The 19,268-nt window shown below is 47.1% G+C and overlaps 1 protein-coding gene across 1 annotated transcript in view; it reads left to right on the forward strand.

Moving 5' to 3' along the window:
• The window catches only part of TRPM8 (transient receptor potential cation channel subfamily M member 8), a 49,227-nt gene extending 42,532 nt beyond the window's left edge, over nt 1-6,695 (forward strand). Inside the window, exons 24-26 of the mRNA XM_037398527.1 lie at nt 854-887; nt 2,811-2,897; nt 4,818-6,695. Coding sequence (XP_037254424.1) covers nt 854-887; nt 2,811-2,861 — 85 coding nt within the window. The 3' untranslated portion in view covers nt 2,862-2,897; nt 4,818-6,695. The remainder of the gene's footprint in view (nt 1-853; nt 888-2,810; nt 2,898-4,817) is intronic.
• The last annotated feature ends 12,573 nt before the right edge of the window (nt 6,696-19,268 follow it).

Genomic DNA, 19,268 nt, shown 5'->3' on the forward strand with positions numbered 1-19,268 from the left:
CAGTTTATAAGGAGGTCTGTACTTAAGAGCCATGAGTAGGAAAGGTCTCTGGGGAGGGGAAGATGCTATTTGAAGCGATGGGGTTTTGAACTTTGGTGACTTGCACTACTCTTCTTCGGGTACCAACTCACGACACTTTATCTTTGGGATCTGTTTCTGTTCTTGGAGTAATAGCATGAGAGGAAGGAGAAATATAAAGAAAGCTAGAAAACAGAACAGTGACCTGTTGTGTATGATGGCTTAATTTTGTAGCTAGCTTCCAGCAGGTTGAATATTTCACTAAATCAAATGTAAGGGAAGAGCTGATGAGAATGGGGAGGAAAGACCAGACTCCTTTATGCCCCTCTGCCCCTGCTTTGGAGATTGCTGTTCACGAGTAAGTGTTTACATTAAGACTGCCCGGAGGCAGTAAGCATTGGATAAGAAGCCAAACACACAAAAAATAGCTTTTATACTGGAAGCAGAAGTGTCTTGACAAGGAAAATGGAATAGCACAGCACTAACAGTAATTCATATGTTAATATACCTGTAATAAAAACAATGCTAAACCTCCTGCAGCCCTGCCTTCTTGGGAGGATGAAACACTGGCGTTCCCAAGTAGGGGTGTCTGCAGACAGTCTGTTTTGTAACTGGCCTCTGACTACTCGGGGAAGCGGTCAGTCTTCTGACAGCTTCAGACTCCGACTGCCTTAGCACCACTTTTTGGCCAAAGATGAGAACTTGATATCTTAGCTTCAGATAGACTTCTGCAAAGCAGTTCCGCACAGTTTTGCAAAGAGGGGAGGAGGGTTAGTCAAGGCTTCTCTAATACCTGGACTCAGCCCTTTCTTCTGTGTCCTCTTTCTGTTTTCAGGATGGTGCATCGATTCAGACAACTGGATGCAAAGGTACTTGTGTTTGACTGCTCTGCGGGGTGTGCTTCTATCTGGTGAAGTGGGTAGTGGTCCAGAAGGAAAATTAACATCACCAAGAGTCACGTGAAGTCTTTGTTACTGTTGACAGGACCCATTTTAATTGGGCTTTTTAAATATGCTCCTTTGCACCTTTGATTCCATATGTGGCTTCGTATTGTGCTGGAAAATGAAGAAGAAAGATACTTGTGTAGCACCGCAGTAGTGTTTTCTCAGTATTCTTTATTGGACGGAATAGAGTAAAAACTTCTATCTCACAAAACTGCAGTATTCTGCTGTGTAACAAGCCTGTGATACACCAATAGGAAGAAAGGACATTGCATACTTACGAGTATACCCCTCTCAACACGTGTTCTGTCAAGTTTAGCTTCTAGTGCTAAAGGCATGAGGTAATTAATCCTTCGTCGTCGTTGCTGTTGTTGTTTAGCCTCTGCTTATAAAATGAAGTGGCAGGTCAGTTATATTGTGGCAAGCCTGGTGGTGCTTCGGATAGCACAGGCAACACCTGCTAGGTAAACAAAGGATGCTCTATATATATTGTAGGGTAGGAAGACCTTTAATTACAATTAAATTGACCAATTTTCATCTGATTCACAGAAGCATCCTGTGTTGAAGCAATCTAAAGCTAGCAATTTACTTTTAGTAAATTGAAGCACTTTTTTTAAAAAAAGAAAGCACATAGTTATCAGAACTGTCATACTAACACATTTTTTAGGACTGTGATACTGAAAAGACCTTCACAATGGGTATTTTTTGAGGGTGGTTTGAATTGCGTATTTTGCCTGTGAAGTGGGGAGTGCTTTGGTGTGAACAGACTTTTTAGAAGTCCAAGGGTGAAAAGGCCCACGTATACTTCAAAATATTTATTTTGATTGCTGCCAAATAATTTGGACTGCAAAATAATAGCGTGCTTTCAAGACTGAAATGGAAATGATGAGCGACCAAGTGTGTGTCTAGCGATGCTCCTCCTGAAACTGAAAGGGAGATAACCTTAATTCTTGACTGAAAAGTAGTACCTAAATTGTGCCTCTTAGTCTGCGAGGGAATACCTTACTGCAAGCTGGTTTGTCTGTTCATGCCTTCAGCTTTAGTGACAGAAATGTACTAAGGCCAGTGCTTAGGAGCAGTGTCCTTGAGTGAGCAGCTCCAGAGGTATCTTGTTGGCTTTCACTTGAGATGATGCCTTAAAAACAAGTCCGAGGATATAACTGAGCCCTAGGCACAAGCCTTGATCACGGGGTAAACTTTTCTTTAACCTTGATGTGGATGTCCTGAGGAATACTGGACTCCAGTTATGGCCCAGGGAGGGTCTGAGGGCAGCTCCGTGTGTCAGAATGAATGCTCCGCAAAACTCCACTGATCTGCACTCTCCGCTTTAAAGATGGAGTATGGTTGGAAGCTTGTATCTGTCGTGATGCCTGCTTGTTAACTAGGCGAAATACGTGTGCAGTAGGGCTCACTGCATTAATTGCACTGATGAAAACTGTAATTGGGAGTGTCCTTTCAAGCACTGTTGCATTTGGTATAACATTTGGAGAGGCAATTACTCGTTACTTATATTACTTATTAGCATTGCTTTCCTGTGAAAACAATATTAATGCTGCTTCATTTGCCACCGCAGTGTGACTACTGAATACAAAAAGCTGTCGGTTATTGCTTTCAGAGTAGTGGCTGGTGTCCACAGGCTAGCCAGGGAGGCAGGGGTTCAGGTAAGGGGGTTTATGCCTGTTGTTGCTGATGTTGTACAGTATTTTCTAGGGTATTTCAAGGTATTTACTACTGCATGCTTGTTTTGTTCTTTTCTTTTTCATTATCCCAAGCTGTGATCGTCTATCGGAATGAGTGTTAGATTGACTTGATGTAAACAAAACTTCTGTTATTTTTGTCTTAATTTTTAAGCTGTCTGATTTGAAAGGCCTTCTGAAAGAGATTTCCAGCAAAATCAAATGAATGCGGCTGAAGTCCAAGAACAGCTACCTGAGCAGGGTAAGTCCTCTTGAAATTCACTCTCTGACCTCAGGAAGTTATCAGCATTTGTGGTGTTAAATTGATATGTCTCTGGAAGAAGTGTTAGTATCAATTATTAATTCCTGTATTGATATTGTCTAATATTGGAAAAGAAGTAAGACCTATATTCTCTTCCTCGGTTTTTGTGGGTTTTTTTGTTGTGTTTGGTGGTTGTTTTTTTTCTGAAAAATACAATTTTCCATCTGGTGTTTCTAACCATTTTTGGCACGTTTTAAAATATCTTGTTTTGCTCTCTTGCCTTAGAAAAACTGAATAGCCCAAGATTATTTCAGTTGTATTTGTGCTGGAATCCCTGTGGAAAATTGGGAGCTGCTGTGCTGGATGCTTTACTTGGTTCATTTTAACTCAAGGAATATAAAAGCCAAGTAGAAAAGACAGCGTTGTGGGTAGGAATAAGGTTTATTTTCCCACTGTCAAAGTGGGGTGATATGGTGGATTGCTTTAGCCTTCCTGTGTCCTATACAATAAACTGTAGAGTGAAGGGTTGACCCAAAGTCTGCAGAGCTGCAGTTCAGTGTCTAGTCATGAACCTTGTGTCCTTTTCCATCAAGTTCTGCAGAAGAACTGAAAGCCAGACAGAATATTGATGGATGCGGAGAATGCTGTCGTCTTTAAAGACACCAGGTTAAGTAGCGTAGCTGTTGACAAGGATAATCCGGAACAATCTGATCAGCCTGAACATCAGAGGCTGGCTCCTCTCTCTGTAGGACAACTTGTACCTGTGCCAAACATTCCTGGATCACTTGTCTCACCATTTTTCAGGGATAACTTCATATTTGCTTGACCTGAAGTTGTTTAGTTTATGAATAATTTGCTACCACCTAATAAAATCTACAAGGATCACCAGTTACTGGGCTTTTTCTTGGATGCAGTAAATGCCAAGTTACCTGCAGAATAGGCTGTAGAATATTGGAACTATGGAGGTCATTTAGTCCAACGCCGCTCAAAACGGCACCGGCTCAGTTCAAAGGTTGCTATGGTTTGACTGAAAAAGAAGTTGGAATTCACTAAGAACAAATGCAGATCTTATAGTCACCTGGGAATTACTGGCTACACAGGCATGAAATGAGGGGAAATCTGCTGAGATGGTGGTTCTACAGAAAAGTGTTTGAAATGGGATGGAATATTAAATAGCTAGTGTTTTGTTGTGATGCGTGAAGTAATCCTGCTGCTCACAGTGCAACAAATCCTCTGTTGGGTACAGAATCCAGTGTTAGCACTAAGCTTCAAGGAAGGTGATGGAGTGGCTGGAGAGTGTTCAGAACAGTGACAAGAGGAACTGGAAGTCTTAATGTAGTCTGTAGAAAGGGGTGAATGAATTACAGTTAGCCTGGAAGAGAAGATACCTGTTTATGATGGAGTTTGTGGAAATGACCTCTCATTATAGATAATAAGTGCCTTGCGATGATGGAGGTCCTTTCCAGTTCATGCCAGGCAAACTCTCTACATGGTATCCCAGGTGTGATAGAACTGTTTCGCATGCGAGCTGTCCTGACTCTGAAGCTGAGCCTCAGCAGTCCACAGTACTAACATCACCGTGTGAACAGAGGGGTTAGTGTCTCACAGGTAGCAAACATGTTTATTATGCCATCTCATCTGAAAGGGAGTACTTGCATCCGTGCTGACTGTCTTCAGTAGGAGATGCTGGATTAGCCATTCCAGGTACACTTTGCATGCAGGTGCTTTCAGTTCCTGACAACTAATAATCTCTGCTCCTCCACTAAGACACCCTGTTCTGGATGGGTGCTGCAAAGAGCTCCTTGATCCCAAGTGTTGTACAAGACATCCAGTTTTCCAAGCCAATGTCATGAGGATAAAAGCAAAATATTGAGGCAGACTAGGAAGTCTACTCTAAAATTTCTTCTTCTGCTCACACAGGTACTGATTCATCAAGAGGAATTTCTCTGAACTGACAGTAACCACCAGGCAAACGGTAACTGATCCACCAGTGTCAATGTTTCAGCAGGACTCACTAGGATTTTTTCCGGTTTTATTTTTTTTTGATGAAACGGCCCTTTCTGCTTGTTGCAAAATGGTGGTAAAACATGTAGATGACTGTATCTCCTGGCTGGCCTCCCATGTTACCCAAGCTTTCCCTTTTCCTCATCTCCCCAATGTTCAATGGCAGCAATTAGTTCTTGTCAGCTGCTGTTAAAAAGCACTCCTAATTCCAAGAGTGCTGCTGCTACTGCCAAAATCACTTCGCTTTTCAGTTTCACTCAAAGGGGCTGGTTCGTGGGTTTCCTTTAGCCACTAATTGCTTGTCTTAATGAATCAATCTCCTTTCCCTTTCCTTCATGTAGTAGCCAGGCCTAGCTTGTTACTTGCATGGTCTGTCCGTCAGCCCTGCTGTGGTCTGTAATGCTGGCATGACAGAACGTATTTCAGCCCCATCCTTCGGTGGGAAGACAGCCTTTGGTTCAACCCTGCACCCACATCTCAGACTTCACGTGAACCGTGTGGAATCCTTTCCCACTCCACCTAGAACTGCAGAAGCTCAGCTATTACAACCCCACATGGGAGAGACTTAATTAATCTAAAAAGTGTTTCTGAAGGCCTTGTGTGCAATCCTTGCTGGTTTCTTAAGTGACAATTTGTGTATTGGGAGCATTGTAATTCATTTAACTTTTTCAAATGTCTGTGGATGTTTGCATCTTGAAACGAAGCAGTGATTGATGGCCGGTTTTAAATATTGCGATGCTTTCTATGCTGAGGTTGCCCTTTCTGCTTTCTGTCTAAAATAGCAGCTGAGTGTTGTGGCATTTTGTGTGGTATAACTGGGTACGCTACCAGCTGAAGGGAAGCCACTTGAAATGGCATTTATTTACATTGCAAAGCGTTGTATCCATCTTCATCCCCGGCATCTAGGAATGGTCTGCCAAGATGTTTGATTTTGAAGGCTTAGGTCTTTTCCTTTTGCCTGGCAATGGCTATCATACTCCATATGCTTTACTATGACTTGCAGCTGGTCTGAGGGCTGTCAGGCAGAATATATATATATATGGGTGCTGAGATGGGTGCCACGTGAGGCATCCAGATGAGTAGTTAGTGGGTGGAAGGGGAATTCTGGCTGAAGTGGAACATTTCCCAGGTGAGTCACCTTGACCGGTGCAAAGACAGACATCTCTTGCCTGGCTAGAAACCAAAGCCTGCCCGCAGGCCTGCCTCTGTGCACACAAGCATGCTCCGTTCGTGTCTGCTGTCCGAGATGGTAAAGGCAAGACTTTCTTGTGTGTTTTGGTGTTTGCTTCAGTACAGGGATATGGAGCCCTGTTGTACGTGGGGGAAGTTTTCACTTCAGGGTGCAGCTGACTGAGGTGCAGTTTACTGACTGGGGAGGCCAGCACATGCGTGCATTTTTCATTAGAGCTGCTGCTTTGCTTGTCTTTGCAGTTGAAAATGGAATAGTTTTAGAGGGAAAACTGTAATGAGGGGTTATCAGAAAGGTTACGGCTCTTTTCTTCCTGCTTCATGTGACCTAACTTTACTGTAAGCTGTGCATTACACGACCCTGGGAGATATAGCACTACCAATAGCAGCGTTACTTGTTTACATGTGGAAATATGTGTGCTTTCCTGTAAAAACGTTTATGAAGGACTCTGGCTTTCATTGACTTCCATGGCAGTGAGCTTGCAATGTAAATTGAGATAAGTTTCCTTTCTAGAAATCTTTTCCTATGTCATTTGTATGTCTTGAATGTGAACGTTGTACTCCTTAGTTTATTCCTTTTATAGATAAAACCTGCAGTGAACTTGCCAGTAGTTCTAGTGATCTGTTCTCCTGTAAAATGGTGAATGTAACTTTGACCCATGTTATGAAGACTCAAGACCCCGGAGTCTGCCCCTGCCCACCGCTGTAGCCCGTCGCTGCTGCCAGCCTGTACCCCACACATGCTCCTTTCCCTTGGGCACGTGGCCCCACGGTGTCTTCTCCTTCCCCACACCCAGGGGTGCCAACAGAGCCCCAGCCCAGCTGGGCTTTGGCAGCCGGGTGGCACCACAGATCCCTGGGGAGCACCCAGCCCTCTGCTCCCTCCAAACCCTGACACCAGCCGGCTGCTGGCTGGGCATCTCGGGTGTCCTGGCAGAGGAGGCCAGTCCTGGTGCAGGGCCAAGGGGGACAGTCTGCACCAGCCCTTCCCTCCGTCCCCTCACGCTCTCCCCAGCTGAAGCAGCATGGCAGCAGAGTGGATGAGTAGTGTGCCAGCCCCTGCTGCACCTGCAGAGCCTACAGGAGTCCCTGAGAGAGGCGGCCATTGGGTTCCTCGGTGAGCCACCTGGGGTCCCTCCCTGCCCTGCTTTATCTGGGCCCCAGCTGCTGCACTGGCAATAAGGTACGTCCCAGTGGCTGTGGGAGCCCAGACCACCCAACGTGGGGCCAGGTTGCCCACAGGACTCCCTGCCACCCTTTCTGGATCATCTGTCGAGGGTGAGGGCAGCAGGGTGTCAGCGGAGGCTGGTGGGGAGGAAGGAAAACCCCTGGGCAGGGGAGCTGCAATCCCTGTCCTGGCTGGGGAGGGCTCTGCTCCCTGCATGGATGGAGAGGTGGTGTGGGCAGGGCAAAGAGATTTCAGGGGAATGTGGGGTATTCGTGGCCAGCACCTTCCGGCTGATCCTGTTGGACTCTGCTGCTGGCCATGGGAAGAGCTGGGTGGGGTGGCCCTGGCAGAAGGGGTTCCTGGGGTCCCTGCAGATCTGGGTGCTGACCTTGGCTCTGTTCTTCTGTGTCCCAGCCTTTCAAGGGAAAAAGGATGACACCAGCTGCTCCATCTCCAGCCCTGTTCATCCTAGGAGCTGCAGAGAAGGAAGCCTTCATCCAGTTTCTGACTAGCAGTGCTTCAAGAACCGCTCCAGAGGACACAGAGGAGGAGAAGACCTTCTCTTCCACATCCCAGCTTTCTGTGCTACTGGAGCTGTGTGCAGAGCTGATCCTGGGCACAGCTGAGTGTGTGGAAGGCTGGGTGCCTCCTGGTCTCTCCCTGCCCATGGGACATCTCCAGCCTTCAGGCCCTGCCTGGCCCCTTCATCTGTTCCTAGCTCATTCCTTTGCTTGGTCTTCCATGAATAAGCAGTCCAGCTTCTTCACCTTATCTGCGTCTTTTCTTTGTGGAAGCAAAATGGTGCAAAACTTGGGCCCTGAAGCACGCGTGCCTTTCTGCCCCCTGTGCTGTGCGCAGAGATGGAAAGGAGGAAGGTCAGTTCATGGTTGGAAAAGTCCTTCAGTAGAGTCAGTTGCACTTTGGAAGGTTCTGCCACCTTCAAAAGTGCAAGAGGATCTTTCTCCATCTGACCTGGGTCTCAACGCTGCAGAGGAGAAAGCTGGCAATGGATTCTAGGAGAAAGGCCTTCTCCACACAGGGTTGGTGTGCTAAGCAAGGGAATGCTGGTCTTGCAAGTCCTAGAGCTTTATTCCTGCTATTGCCTGTATATTTCCTAGGTATTTATTGCTGAGCATAACTGCTGTTTCATCTCTTGTCCACCCTTCCACCAGCCAGTTGAGGCCACCATCCCAAAACAGCAGCTGGAGCTGCAGTGAGCATTCATTGCACGGGAGCCCAGCTGGGATGACGGCTCCTGCCTTGCTGCTGCAGGGAGCAGCAGAGGGCAGGGCAGTCTCACCTTGGGTGACCAAGGACAAATCTCGGCAGACAGGGCCTCCCCTGAGCAGCAGTCATCCCAGCTTCCCAGGGCAGCACCACAGATGTGAAACCTCCCCCAGTGCAACTTTTACCCATTGCCCCTTGTCTTCTCTGTGTGGGTCCTTCTGAAGCGAGGGTCTGTGCCTTCTTCACAGCTACTTTTTAAGTACCAAGTACTTCATTCCACAGCAGACAGGAATCAGCTACTGGTCAGGATAGCCTGGGGTGAGTGGAGGTGGCTACCCAGGCAGAGCTTTGTTTTGGGGATGCTGCCGCCCAGGTGGAGGGCTGTGCCTGCACACCGCCTCCTGGGTGGGTGAAGGAGGGTGGAAGCTCCACCTCTGCTAGGGGTGCTGTGGTGGGGTCACTCGGGCAGCGAGTAGAGGATCTGCAGGAGAAAATCAGCAGGCTACGCTGTGTTAGAGAGGGTGAACGAGAAACAGAGTGTTATTCAAAACTTTGCAAGAAGAAGTACTAGGATCCTTTGGCACCGACCTCCAAGGACCACTGGACAAAAAGCTTCAAGAGCAGAAGACAGTGCCTTGGAGAAGGAGGTGCCATGGTCTCTGGTGACCTGTGGGACCAGGATATTGCTTCTTTCCCCTTCCTCATACATAGCAACCAGTAGCATGTGAAGCCTTGTTAGCAGACAAAACCGATGAGCAAGATTCACAGGGAGAAACTGCCCTGGTAGCATGTACAAAAAGCTGCAAAAGGAAGCATCAAGCGCTACTAGTGGGTGACTGGCTTGAGAGGCACTGAGGTGCCCATCTGCCAGCCTGATAGACAGTCAAGGGAAGTTTGCTGCTTGCCAGGAGCTGAGATCTGGGATGTCACAGAGAGACTGCTGCAAGCAGTGAAAAGCACAGACTCTGCTGCAGTGTGGGCTTATCCTTCATCTGAAAGGGCTCAGTCCTGAAGGCAAAATTTCCTGCCCCTGCCTGGACATTCAAAAGCTTCTCATCTTAATCTCCATCCAGGTTTAGGTTTCTCTTATAGCCAGATCTCTGTTTCTTTACCAAAAGGGTTGTCAAGCATGTGAACAGGCTGCCTAGGCAAGTAGTAAAGTCACCGTCCCTGGACATATTTAAAAGTTGTGTAGATGTGGTGCTTAGGGACATGGTTTAGTGGTGGACATTACTGCAAAACAGCTGCTGCTTCTTCCTCCACCAATATTTGGGGCTTGCTGACACCAGATCTGAGCCAGGTTGTGCTCCATTGTCCAAAGCCTGTTCAAAGCAGAGCAAGCAAGCAAAATGCACAGCAGAGTCCTGGATGTTGCTTAGAAGAGCATCCAGTGGGAATAGGGATCTGGACTCTCACTGAGAACTGGCTGGCTTTGCTTTCACGACTGGAGGCAGGAGCCAAGAGATGTGACAAAGATATCAGCCAGCTTGTGTCTGCAGAGGGCCTGGGGCTTTAAGTGTGAACCTACACCTGGAAACACACTTGGAGAAGTAAGAGCTAGAATGTCTGTTTTGAAAGGACCGTGAGTAATTCAGTCTTGCCAGAGTTCCTTATGTGTCTGGGTTTGTTCCCCAAGAAAGCTACTGATCTGGGTAAAACCCTTTGGAGGAAAGGGGGTTGCTTCCCAAGGAGAGTCCTTCTCCAAAAGTTCCCAGTGAGTTAGGTACAAATGTCTCTTTCTGGGTGTCTCTGAGGTCCTTGCACTCCTGGCCCATTGCAGTTCAGAGAGCAGCAGGGGAAGGGAAGGGAGAAGGCTGTTCACAGCTGCTGCTGTGACGAGCAGGTTTGGGTTCTCCCTGCTGCTGCAGAGACCAACTCCAAACATGGTCCAACCCAAGCACCTGCCAGCAAGGTTCAGCTCAGGTCTGAGCAGGAGCATCTCTGTCCAACTGAGAGCCCCAGAGCAAGAGGGACACCCAACCTGTGTCACAACAAGAGAAATCCTGCCAAGTGAAATGACTGCTTTGTTGCCAGTGAATTATTTAACATTAAATACACTGTCACGGTGGCTGCCTAGCTCCTGGGACATGGTCAGTTCGGTACAGCAGTGAGAGCTGTGATTTAAAAGGCCTTTACCCAGACACTTCTTATCTCATTAGGCTTTTTTTAATCCATGGCAATATGCATTTACCTGGCTTTTGCTGCTGTGCCCCAAGAGGTGATGGATCTATCCTGCTTTTTTACTTTAGATGCCAGTCTAAGCTGGGGGATACACGAATTTGGTGTCATGATGTTCTGACGCCTCATCTCTCTATGCCCGTGCTGCTGCCTCTATGCAGAATGAGATGGTTGCAGACAGATGGAGTGTTAGTCATAGCCTCTTCTTTGGTGGAAGCTGCTGTGTCCCAGGGCCAGCACAGAGCTGAGATGCATGGGCCATGAACCTGGGAGAGTCTTCTGTATGGCACCAGCTGATGTGGATGTGTCCCTGGCCTCAGGAAATGGTTGGAAGGTTTGGCTCCCAAAGCTTCCTGCTCACTGGCCCTTTCTGTGCATCTTGAGGAGAGCAAGGTAGGAGTTTTGGGCAGCTGTTACTGCTGGGCATTAGCAGACCTTAAAATTGGCACATGTTCTTGAATGAGCACAGCTTAGACATCCCACAAGGAGCTGAATGCTGCTTGCTCTTCCCTGCTGACATGTGAGGGTTGGTTTGGTTTCAGGATGACACTAGGCTGTTGTGGGTGTGCCAGGAGTACCACGTTGGCTTTTAGACAGCCAGTCCTGTCACCCTGGGTCCCAGCAAAACCCCTATGTGGATGCTGGTCAAGACTGGGTTGTCCTGGAAGCTGAGGCGGCTAATTTTAAGCTAGTGTGGGTACCTACATATCAAGCATGATGGTGTTCCTTCAGATATCATTCAGGATATACCTGTCCTGCCAGGTCTCCCTTAGCCTGACCGACGCCTTCCACACTTTGTGGTACAAGTTGCTTTCCTATGGAAATGTCCTACATCTGTCCCCAGGGGTGGGGACCCTGGCATGGGATGGAGAACCGCAGGGACGGGAGGAGGCACCGTGGCCCACTGCTGATATTTGGGGCTCCTGGAGGAGAGGGCGATGCCTTGGCCGATGCCCCTTGGCCAGGAGGGGCAGGTGTGCTGTGGGACCCTGCCATAGGAATCTCGGTACAAAAGCAGTGCCGGGTGTTATAAATAAACCAGTCTGTATTTCCTCACAGAGGAGGTGGCTTACATGTTTTTGCCCCTGGCTGTCTCCTGCCTTTCCATTATTAATTTGATTTTAAACATTGATATGATACTGTCTCAAGGCAACTTTGTGTCAAGTTATTTCCCTGCATCCCCGGTACAAGTGGGTAGTAGCTCTTCCTTTATGCCATTCCTATAATTTTTTTTTTTGTGTAGGATGTTAATGTATTTCCAATAACAACATTGTAAAGCTGTCAACTAAGAAACATGTACGTCTAATAATCTCCCTGTTAATTTATGATATGAATTTTCTGCTATCAGGAAATCTTTCTTGTGAATAGGAATATTAATGAGATCATCGTATAACATGGTGGTGAGGTTTTTTTTAAGAAGTATTTATTTTACTTGAAAGATGTAGATTTGCTCTTCATGATAAATAGCTGAAAAACATTGTGCTTTATCTGCAGCGTGGGCTTGGTCTGGGAGACACTAAAATGTCATACAGTTAAAAATACTGGCTTAGGCAAGGATATATGAGTAAGCGAAGGTTGAAAGTGTTCTGCTTGCCTAGGCTGGTGGCTGGTATGCAGGTATTGTGAAAAAGGATTTATGTAATTTCTAAAATTAATCACGGGCTGTAATTAAACCTTGATTATAATAAATTTGCTTTCTGTGAAGTCTTGGATTCATAAATACAGGATGGCTTCAGCAGGAGCAAAAATGCGGAATGAGGTTGTAACCACGTGGCTGCACTGACTGCAGCAGAACTGCTAGAGGTGGGGAGTTTCTTGGTTTCTCCAGCATGGAGCATTTTGGCTGGAGTGCACCCAGCTTCTAAAAGAAAGGGCTAATTTTTAATTCATAATTTATTCACAGACTTCATCTTTTCTGCTCATAAAATAGTGAGTAAATAGATGTTATTTCTAAGAGGGTTTGTTTGGACATTAGAAACATATTTTTTGTTGTTGTTTTGTGACTGGTATCGGTGTAGAGCTTGATCTATGAAGTATTCAGGGTATTTGTGCAGTGTTTGGTGCTTGGCTTGCAGAGGTGTGCTGGGAGGATGCTGGTGCTTACGCCAGAGTGTAACTGCAAAACTTCATCTCTGTAAATGCTTGCTGATGAGCTTAGATCGGGAACACTCGATAGCTGTCTCCCACAAGTGTCATTTTTAGAGAAATTTGAACACACAAAGTGTTCCCACCTTGCTGGAGCTGTGCAATATATAATTCTATACATAGAATTTGTTGCTTTGGATAACTTTTGCTCTAAGACCTGTGACAGCGTATTTCCCTTAAGTCCTTGCCTCTTGCAGTTTGGGAATCTCTACTTAAAAACAAGAAAAACCCAAAAGCTTGCTGCTAGCCCTGAAAATGATCACTGAGGCATAAACTTGAACTATAACATCCACAAATCTGAAGACAACAGTCTTTGTACCCATTCTATGATTTTCTACAATCTTTTGGCTTTCTAGGGTCTGATGCCCAAATGCTAGGGCAAATACCTACATGCAAATTGGATGCAAGAAGTCACCGGTGACAGTGGTGACTTTGATGCTGTTCCAGGCACTGAATCCTCCAGAGGCAGAGGAACTCCAGCACTACTAGACTGTTGAATTATTGAGTAATTCATGCTGCAGGAGATGCTTCAGGAGCATTGTCATTGTTGTTCGAGTTGGCTTTTCTGTAGAACTACAGAACAGTTTGGCCTGGAAGGGGCCTTGATCAACTAGTTCCACACCCCGCCACGGGCAGGGCCACCTTCCACCAGCCCAGGTTGCTCCAAGCCCCATCCAGCCTGGCCTTGAACACTGCCAGGGATGGGGCAGCCACAGCTGCTCTGGGCAGCCTGGGCCAGACCCTCACAGTAAATAATTCCTTCCTAATATCTGTATGTAGACCTACCCTCCCTCAGTTTAAAGCCATTGCCCCTTGCCCTATCCCCACACGTCCTTGTAAAAAGCCCCCTCCAGCTTCCTCGCCGCCCCTTCAGGCCCTGGCAGGCTGCCGTAAGGTCTCCCCGGAGCCGTCTCATCCCCAGGCTGAGCAACCCCAGCTCCCAGCCTGCCCTCACAGGAGAGCGGCTCCAGCCCTCTGATGGTCGTCGTGGCCTCCTCTGGACCCGCTCCAGCAGGTCCATGGACCTTCTTATGCTGGGGGCCCCAGGGCTGAACGCAGCGCTGCTGGGGGGGTCTCACCAGAGCGGAGCAGAGGGGCAGAATCCCCTCCCTCCACCTGCCGGCCACGCTGCTTTTGGTGCAGCCCAGGGTTCGGCTGGCTTTCTGGGCTGTGAGGGCGTGTTGCTGGCCCAGGCTGAGCTTCTCATCCACCAACACCCCAAAATGTTTCTCCAAAGGGCTGCTCTCATGTTAATGTGTATTTTTGTGCTTTCTGCCAGCACCATGGGATTGCATCTTGCTAGTGTGAATGCCCTTAGGATATTTGTGTGCTTAGTATGTCAGGAAAAGTAATTGTGTGTTTTTTTCTTGAAGCTGGCCATTGCAATTGGGTTTGTCTGCTAAATGCAGCCACTCAGGGAACAGGGGCAGTATCACACAGCTGGTGATGGATCACGATGCATGTGACTGTGGCAGATTGACCCCAGCTGGCAGCTAAGCAACTGCAGTGGGATGAGGTAGAGAATGGGAAGGGCAAAAGCAAGGAAAAGAAAAAAACCTTCTAGATTAAGATAAAGACAGTTTAATAAGTGAAGGATAAAAAAAAAAAAAAAAAACAACAAAAAAAACCCCAAAAAACAAAGGAAACGTAGTGATGCAAAAGCATCACTCATCACTAGCCTGGTCAGTCCTTGAGCAATGGCTGCTTTGCAAAAACTGCCCTCAGCTTTATTGCTAAGCATGACATCACATGGCATGGAACATCCCTTTGGTCAGTTTGGGTTAGCTGTCCTGCTTGTGTCCCTTCCCTTATTCTCTTCCATCCCCAGCCCACTTGCTGGCAGGCAGCATAAGAAGCAGAGAAGTCGGTGATGCTGTGCCAGCACTGCTCCGCCACAGCTGGAACACCCAGGTGTTACCAACACCCTGTGGGTCACTAATCTGAACCACAGCCCTATGTGGGCTACTATTAGGAATATTAACTCCATCCCAGCCAAGCCTAGCAAGTTATGATTTGGAACAGCAAGCTGCATGTTTAAACAAACTTGACCAAATAATTATATACTTAGGAAGAGGCTGCAAGTGATGAAACGGAGAGTTCACTTGGAAATGGTTGCTCAGTTTGGCTGGAAACAGAGTTGAAGGGGGCGGTGAATGATGCTTGAAGATGCTGATAGATGCTCGCAGATAAACTTTTGTGAGTTTATTGTGAAATCAAACCAAGGATCTGAATGGTTTCCTCTGAGCCTGAATGGAGGCAGAAGCGTTGCAGTAACTCTGAACAAGGGGGGTCAGTTAGCTTTTGTCGACTGGGTGCAAAAGCTGTGTGGCATGATAGGGAACCCAGATTCAACTCCTGCTCCTGTGGTACAGCTGCAGGAGGTGGGGTTGTAAGCTTTGTGTGCATGCACGGACAAGGAGGGGTGATGGAGACAGCAGAACTACGGGAAGTTAAGATAGTGCTGCAGAGTCTCTGCCTCAGAAGAGAGGTGACTGAGCCAAGTGCCTCCTGACTAGATCAGCCAGGGTCTGCTCTGGGTCCCCAGGTGGGCCACAGGGTACAGGGGTTTGTCAGGAGTGCTGCCTGTTGCTGTGACCCTGCTGCCTGGGCTCCCAGAGAGCCTGGTCCATGCCCCCTGCCCAGGACATCGAGCTGTGTCGGGTTTGGATGGCTCTTGCTTGAGTGATAGTGACTGAATTAGGGCAGACTGATGGCATAGAGGGCTGTGGCAGTTGCCCCGTGGCTGTCCTGCTCAGGCCTTTTCTGCCTTGGTCCTGGAGCTGAGCTGCTCTATAAATCTATAATGAGAGAGGCGTAAGAAGTCTGGCAGCTATTCTTGGTACTATTTCCCCCCTCTGTGCGGGTGCAGGTTGTCACTAGTGGTTGACTGGACTCCAGAACATCTTGCCTTGCTTTCCTTTGCTGTACTTGCTGAGCAGCTGAAGCTCCTCCTGTAGCTGTAACTGGGACACACTGTTCCCCTTGTGGGAGAGAGGACCAGCACCCGCTGGGGTCTATCAAAAAGGAGGGTGCGAGATGTGGGAAGCAGCTGGCCAGCACCGTTGTCTGTCTGTAGCACACAGTGCTCTGTGCCTTGTCGCTTGTGCACAGGATTAGTGCTCTGTGCTCCGGCTGCCGACGGGCTAGCGGCCAGGCCACTTGCTCCCCACTGTGTAATGGGTGGACAGGAGGAAGGAGGCTACAGCACAGGTAGGAGATGGCAGCTGGGACCGGAGGGTACCGATGCCAACAGGGAATCCCTTCGTGAACAAGACTTCCTAGAGCTGAGGTATGCTCCTGGTAAAGAGAATGTAACGTAAAAGTGAAAAGTGAATTTTAGACTGCTTGGGATTTACCTTTGTAAGGAGAATGTGACCAGTCTCCTGAGGAGTCTGGGTTTGGGGTGTGTCTGAGAGAGCTGTGCTTTAATTCTGTCGGCTGTAAAATGTGAGCTTAGGTAGCCTGGCTTGAACAATAAGATTGGGCTGATAATATCTCTTCTGAGAGCAATGTGCTTGTACTCAGTTGATTCACCTGCATGGCCCTCAGCGATTCGCAGGGAAAAGTGTCAGCAAATGTGCCAGACAAGTCCCTTTTAGGCTGTTTCATTTAAGCAGTTGTGAAATGTCCAAGCACAGCCCTTGAATGAATTCATAAAACTAATTGTTCCAAGTAATCGAGTCTTACTTAAAAACACCATGTAGCTGTATCTTTTTTTAACAGTGGATACTGGTGTCCGTGCCGTGCCTGTTCTGGCAGGGCAGGATCTGTGGTGTTCTTGGTGCTGGGGGAAAGGGCTGATATGGACACGGGGCTTGGTGGTGGGATCCAGAATAGGTCAGATAAAGCAGAAGGAGCTACCAAGCTGTTCCTGAGTTTCCTGACCACTCCTAACTGTGCTTGTGCTTACCGGTTGCCTGGAGTTATGTTCATGCATGAGGAGGAGTGTTGGGTACCTGATTTTTATCTCTAAGGGCTTCCCCTCAAGAGGTGCGTTTGCAGAGGGCTTCTGTCATGTGGTCTGCTTTCACCACGAGACAGGCATGCTGTGGTGCTCTGTCCTTGTCCATTTTTTCTCCAATCATTCTTCTACTATTTGCATTTATTTGTTCTCTGTAGTCTCAGGTAAACAACTTCTGCAGTCAGTGCCTCTGAGCTCAGTTGTATGATCACCACTGAGCTCTTTCTAGGTCTGTCTCTTAACGAACATAAGGGCTGTCTGCATCCCTGGTTTTGCTGGTGGGTTTTGGGGGGATATTTTTTTTTGAGGGGGTTAGGGGGTTTTTTTGTTTGTTTTCTGTTTTAATGTTGGGGGGGGGGTTGTTGTTGTTTGGTTGTTTTTTTGTTGTTGTTGTTTGATTTTATTTTTTTTTTTTACCATAACTGTGGCTATGCACCATCTGTTGAACCGGGACCAGAAGTGATTTCTTGGGGTTTTCTTTGTTTCATTACTGCACAGCTGCAGCTCGCCTTGGTGTATCCCGTGTGGTCTTCCACTTGCTGCATCCATCACTGCAATACCAAGAGGTTTTCACAGCTGCAGAAAGTATTTCTTTTTCTGGTGGGTATGTTGGGCCTGTGGGGTACCCCACATGTTCTGTGTAGGCAGAAGCTCTGGTGCCACAGACTATAGGAGCATCAGTCAGATTTTGGACTCCAGCTGTGCTCACATCAGTGTAAACGCTGGGCCTTTGCAGAGTTCCTTTTCCTTCCTCATTGTAGGTGGCAGCCTCCAACAGCACAGCCAGGGTTTGGTCTGCAGCTGTAGTGAAGCTCCTGCAGCATGGATCATCTGTGTGGGAAACTGTGGGCATACAACAGTTGTGGATGAAGGCTTTAAATGGCCAGGATGCAGCAGCAGCAGCGCTGGGACAGCTGTGGCCAAGGGATGCTTTGCAATGGCAGCATTGAATTATGTCATAGAATTATTTGTCTTAAGCTTGCTCTGTGCTGAGATGCCCCAGAAGGAGCTGCTTATCACAGTCATGTGTTTATATGTGGCTTTATTAGCAAAGGAGAGCGCCTCTGGCTCTGTCAGTGCCTGTTCTACTGCCTATGGACTGTCTAACGTTGGGACCAGGAACTTGCACGATCCCAGGGCCTCCAGTGGCAATAAAGATGCTGAGCTTGTGACTGAGCAGTTGGTGTTCTGGCTATGTAAGGCTACACTGGAGACTTAAACCTTCAATGCTGTGATGTTTGCATAGCAGCTGAGAACTTGAGTAGAATCATACTTTTGCTCCCAACTTGGGAAAGAATTGGACTAACGCATCTTTAAATTTCGCCCCACGGGTGTCGAGCTCACTTGAAAATACCAGCTGGTTAAAGCTGAAGTTTGGGGTCTCACAGAACTTGGAACAGGAGTTTCCAATGTGACATGGTATGTGCATTCAGCCTTTATAAGACCATTTATTCTGAGCTTACCCCTGTACAGCCCAACCTAAGGCACCAGACTGGCCCCTTTCAGCAGCTGAAGTCTTTGTGGTTTCATGTATGCCCTGAGACTATTGAATCCCTTGTTAAATGCCTGGCTGCTGCTGTGTAGGACGTGAGACAAAACAGTGCCTGGAATAGCCTGTTTAGGTAATTCTTGGGTTTGCTGTTCCTGACTAAAGTAATTATCTAAAATATATGCTGATTTAAAGCTTGAGCTTGCCACCAGTGATTTTATTTTAATCTAATGTCTAAAACCTTGCATCGCTGCTCTATCACCAAACGTGAAAATGACAGCTTTGGTATTCGAGAATCCTTGAAATTTGGACTTCTGATTTTCTGGTCATGGATCTTAACGCGTGGGAAAGTGCAAAATATTCTGATTTTTTTTTTTACTGAGACAAGGATTGCAACTTGAAGAAATACTAGTTTTAAACTAATTTATGCTAAGATTTCATGACTCTTTCTTCTGGACACCACACCTTCTCATGACTTGCAGCCAGAAACAACAGTGTTTGTGTTGAATTACACCAATGCTGAGGCTAAGGTTGAAACAACGTGGAAATGTAATGCTGGTAATGTGGCTGAATACCAGAAAGGCTGAGCCTACTTCAGCAGGGCAAGCCGCTTCCAATAAATGGCAGCATGAAGCTCACAAGGGACAGGGTATGACACTGGTGACTGTACTTTGCAGTTGGTGGCTTGAGAAGTAGGAGGTGAATGTTTTGCCTGGTTTCACCCAGGATTTCCAGTTTTACCAGGACTTTGTCTGACTGGTGATTACAAGTAACTTTCTCTAAGAATGCAAAAGGATATAACAGCAGAACTATCTGAGAACATGCCTGAGGGATGAGATAGGGAGAAAACCTTGAAAATTATCTGTATGGTCAGCAAAACTTAAAAAATAGATTTAAAAACAGATAAAGCTCTTCTGCTTTTCAGGTGGCGATCTTTGGGTCTGGAGGTAATGTTTGCCTTGCATCAGCTACAAAGTTGTGCCAGTGACACCGTAAAAGCTATTACTGCTG

This window comes from Falco rusticolus, chromosome 8 (genome assembly GCF_015220075.1).
Source record: "Falco rusticolus isolate bFalRus1 chromosome 8, bFalRus1.pri, whole genome shotgun sequence".
NCBI lineage: Eukaryota > Metazoa > Chordata > Aves > Falconiformes > Falconidae > Falco > Falco rusticolus.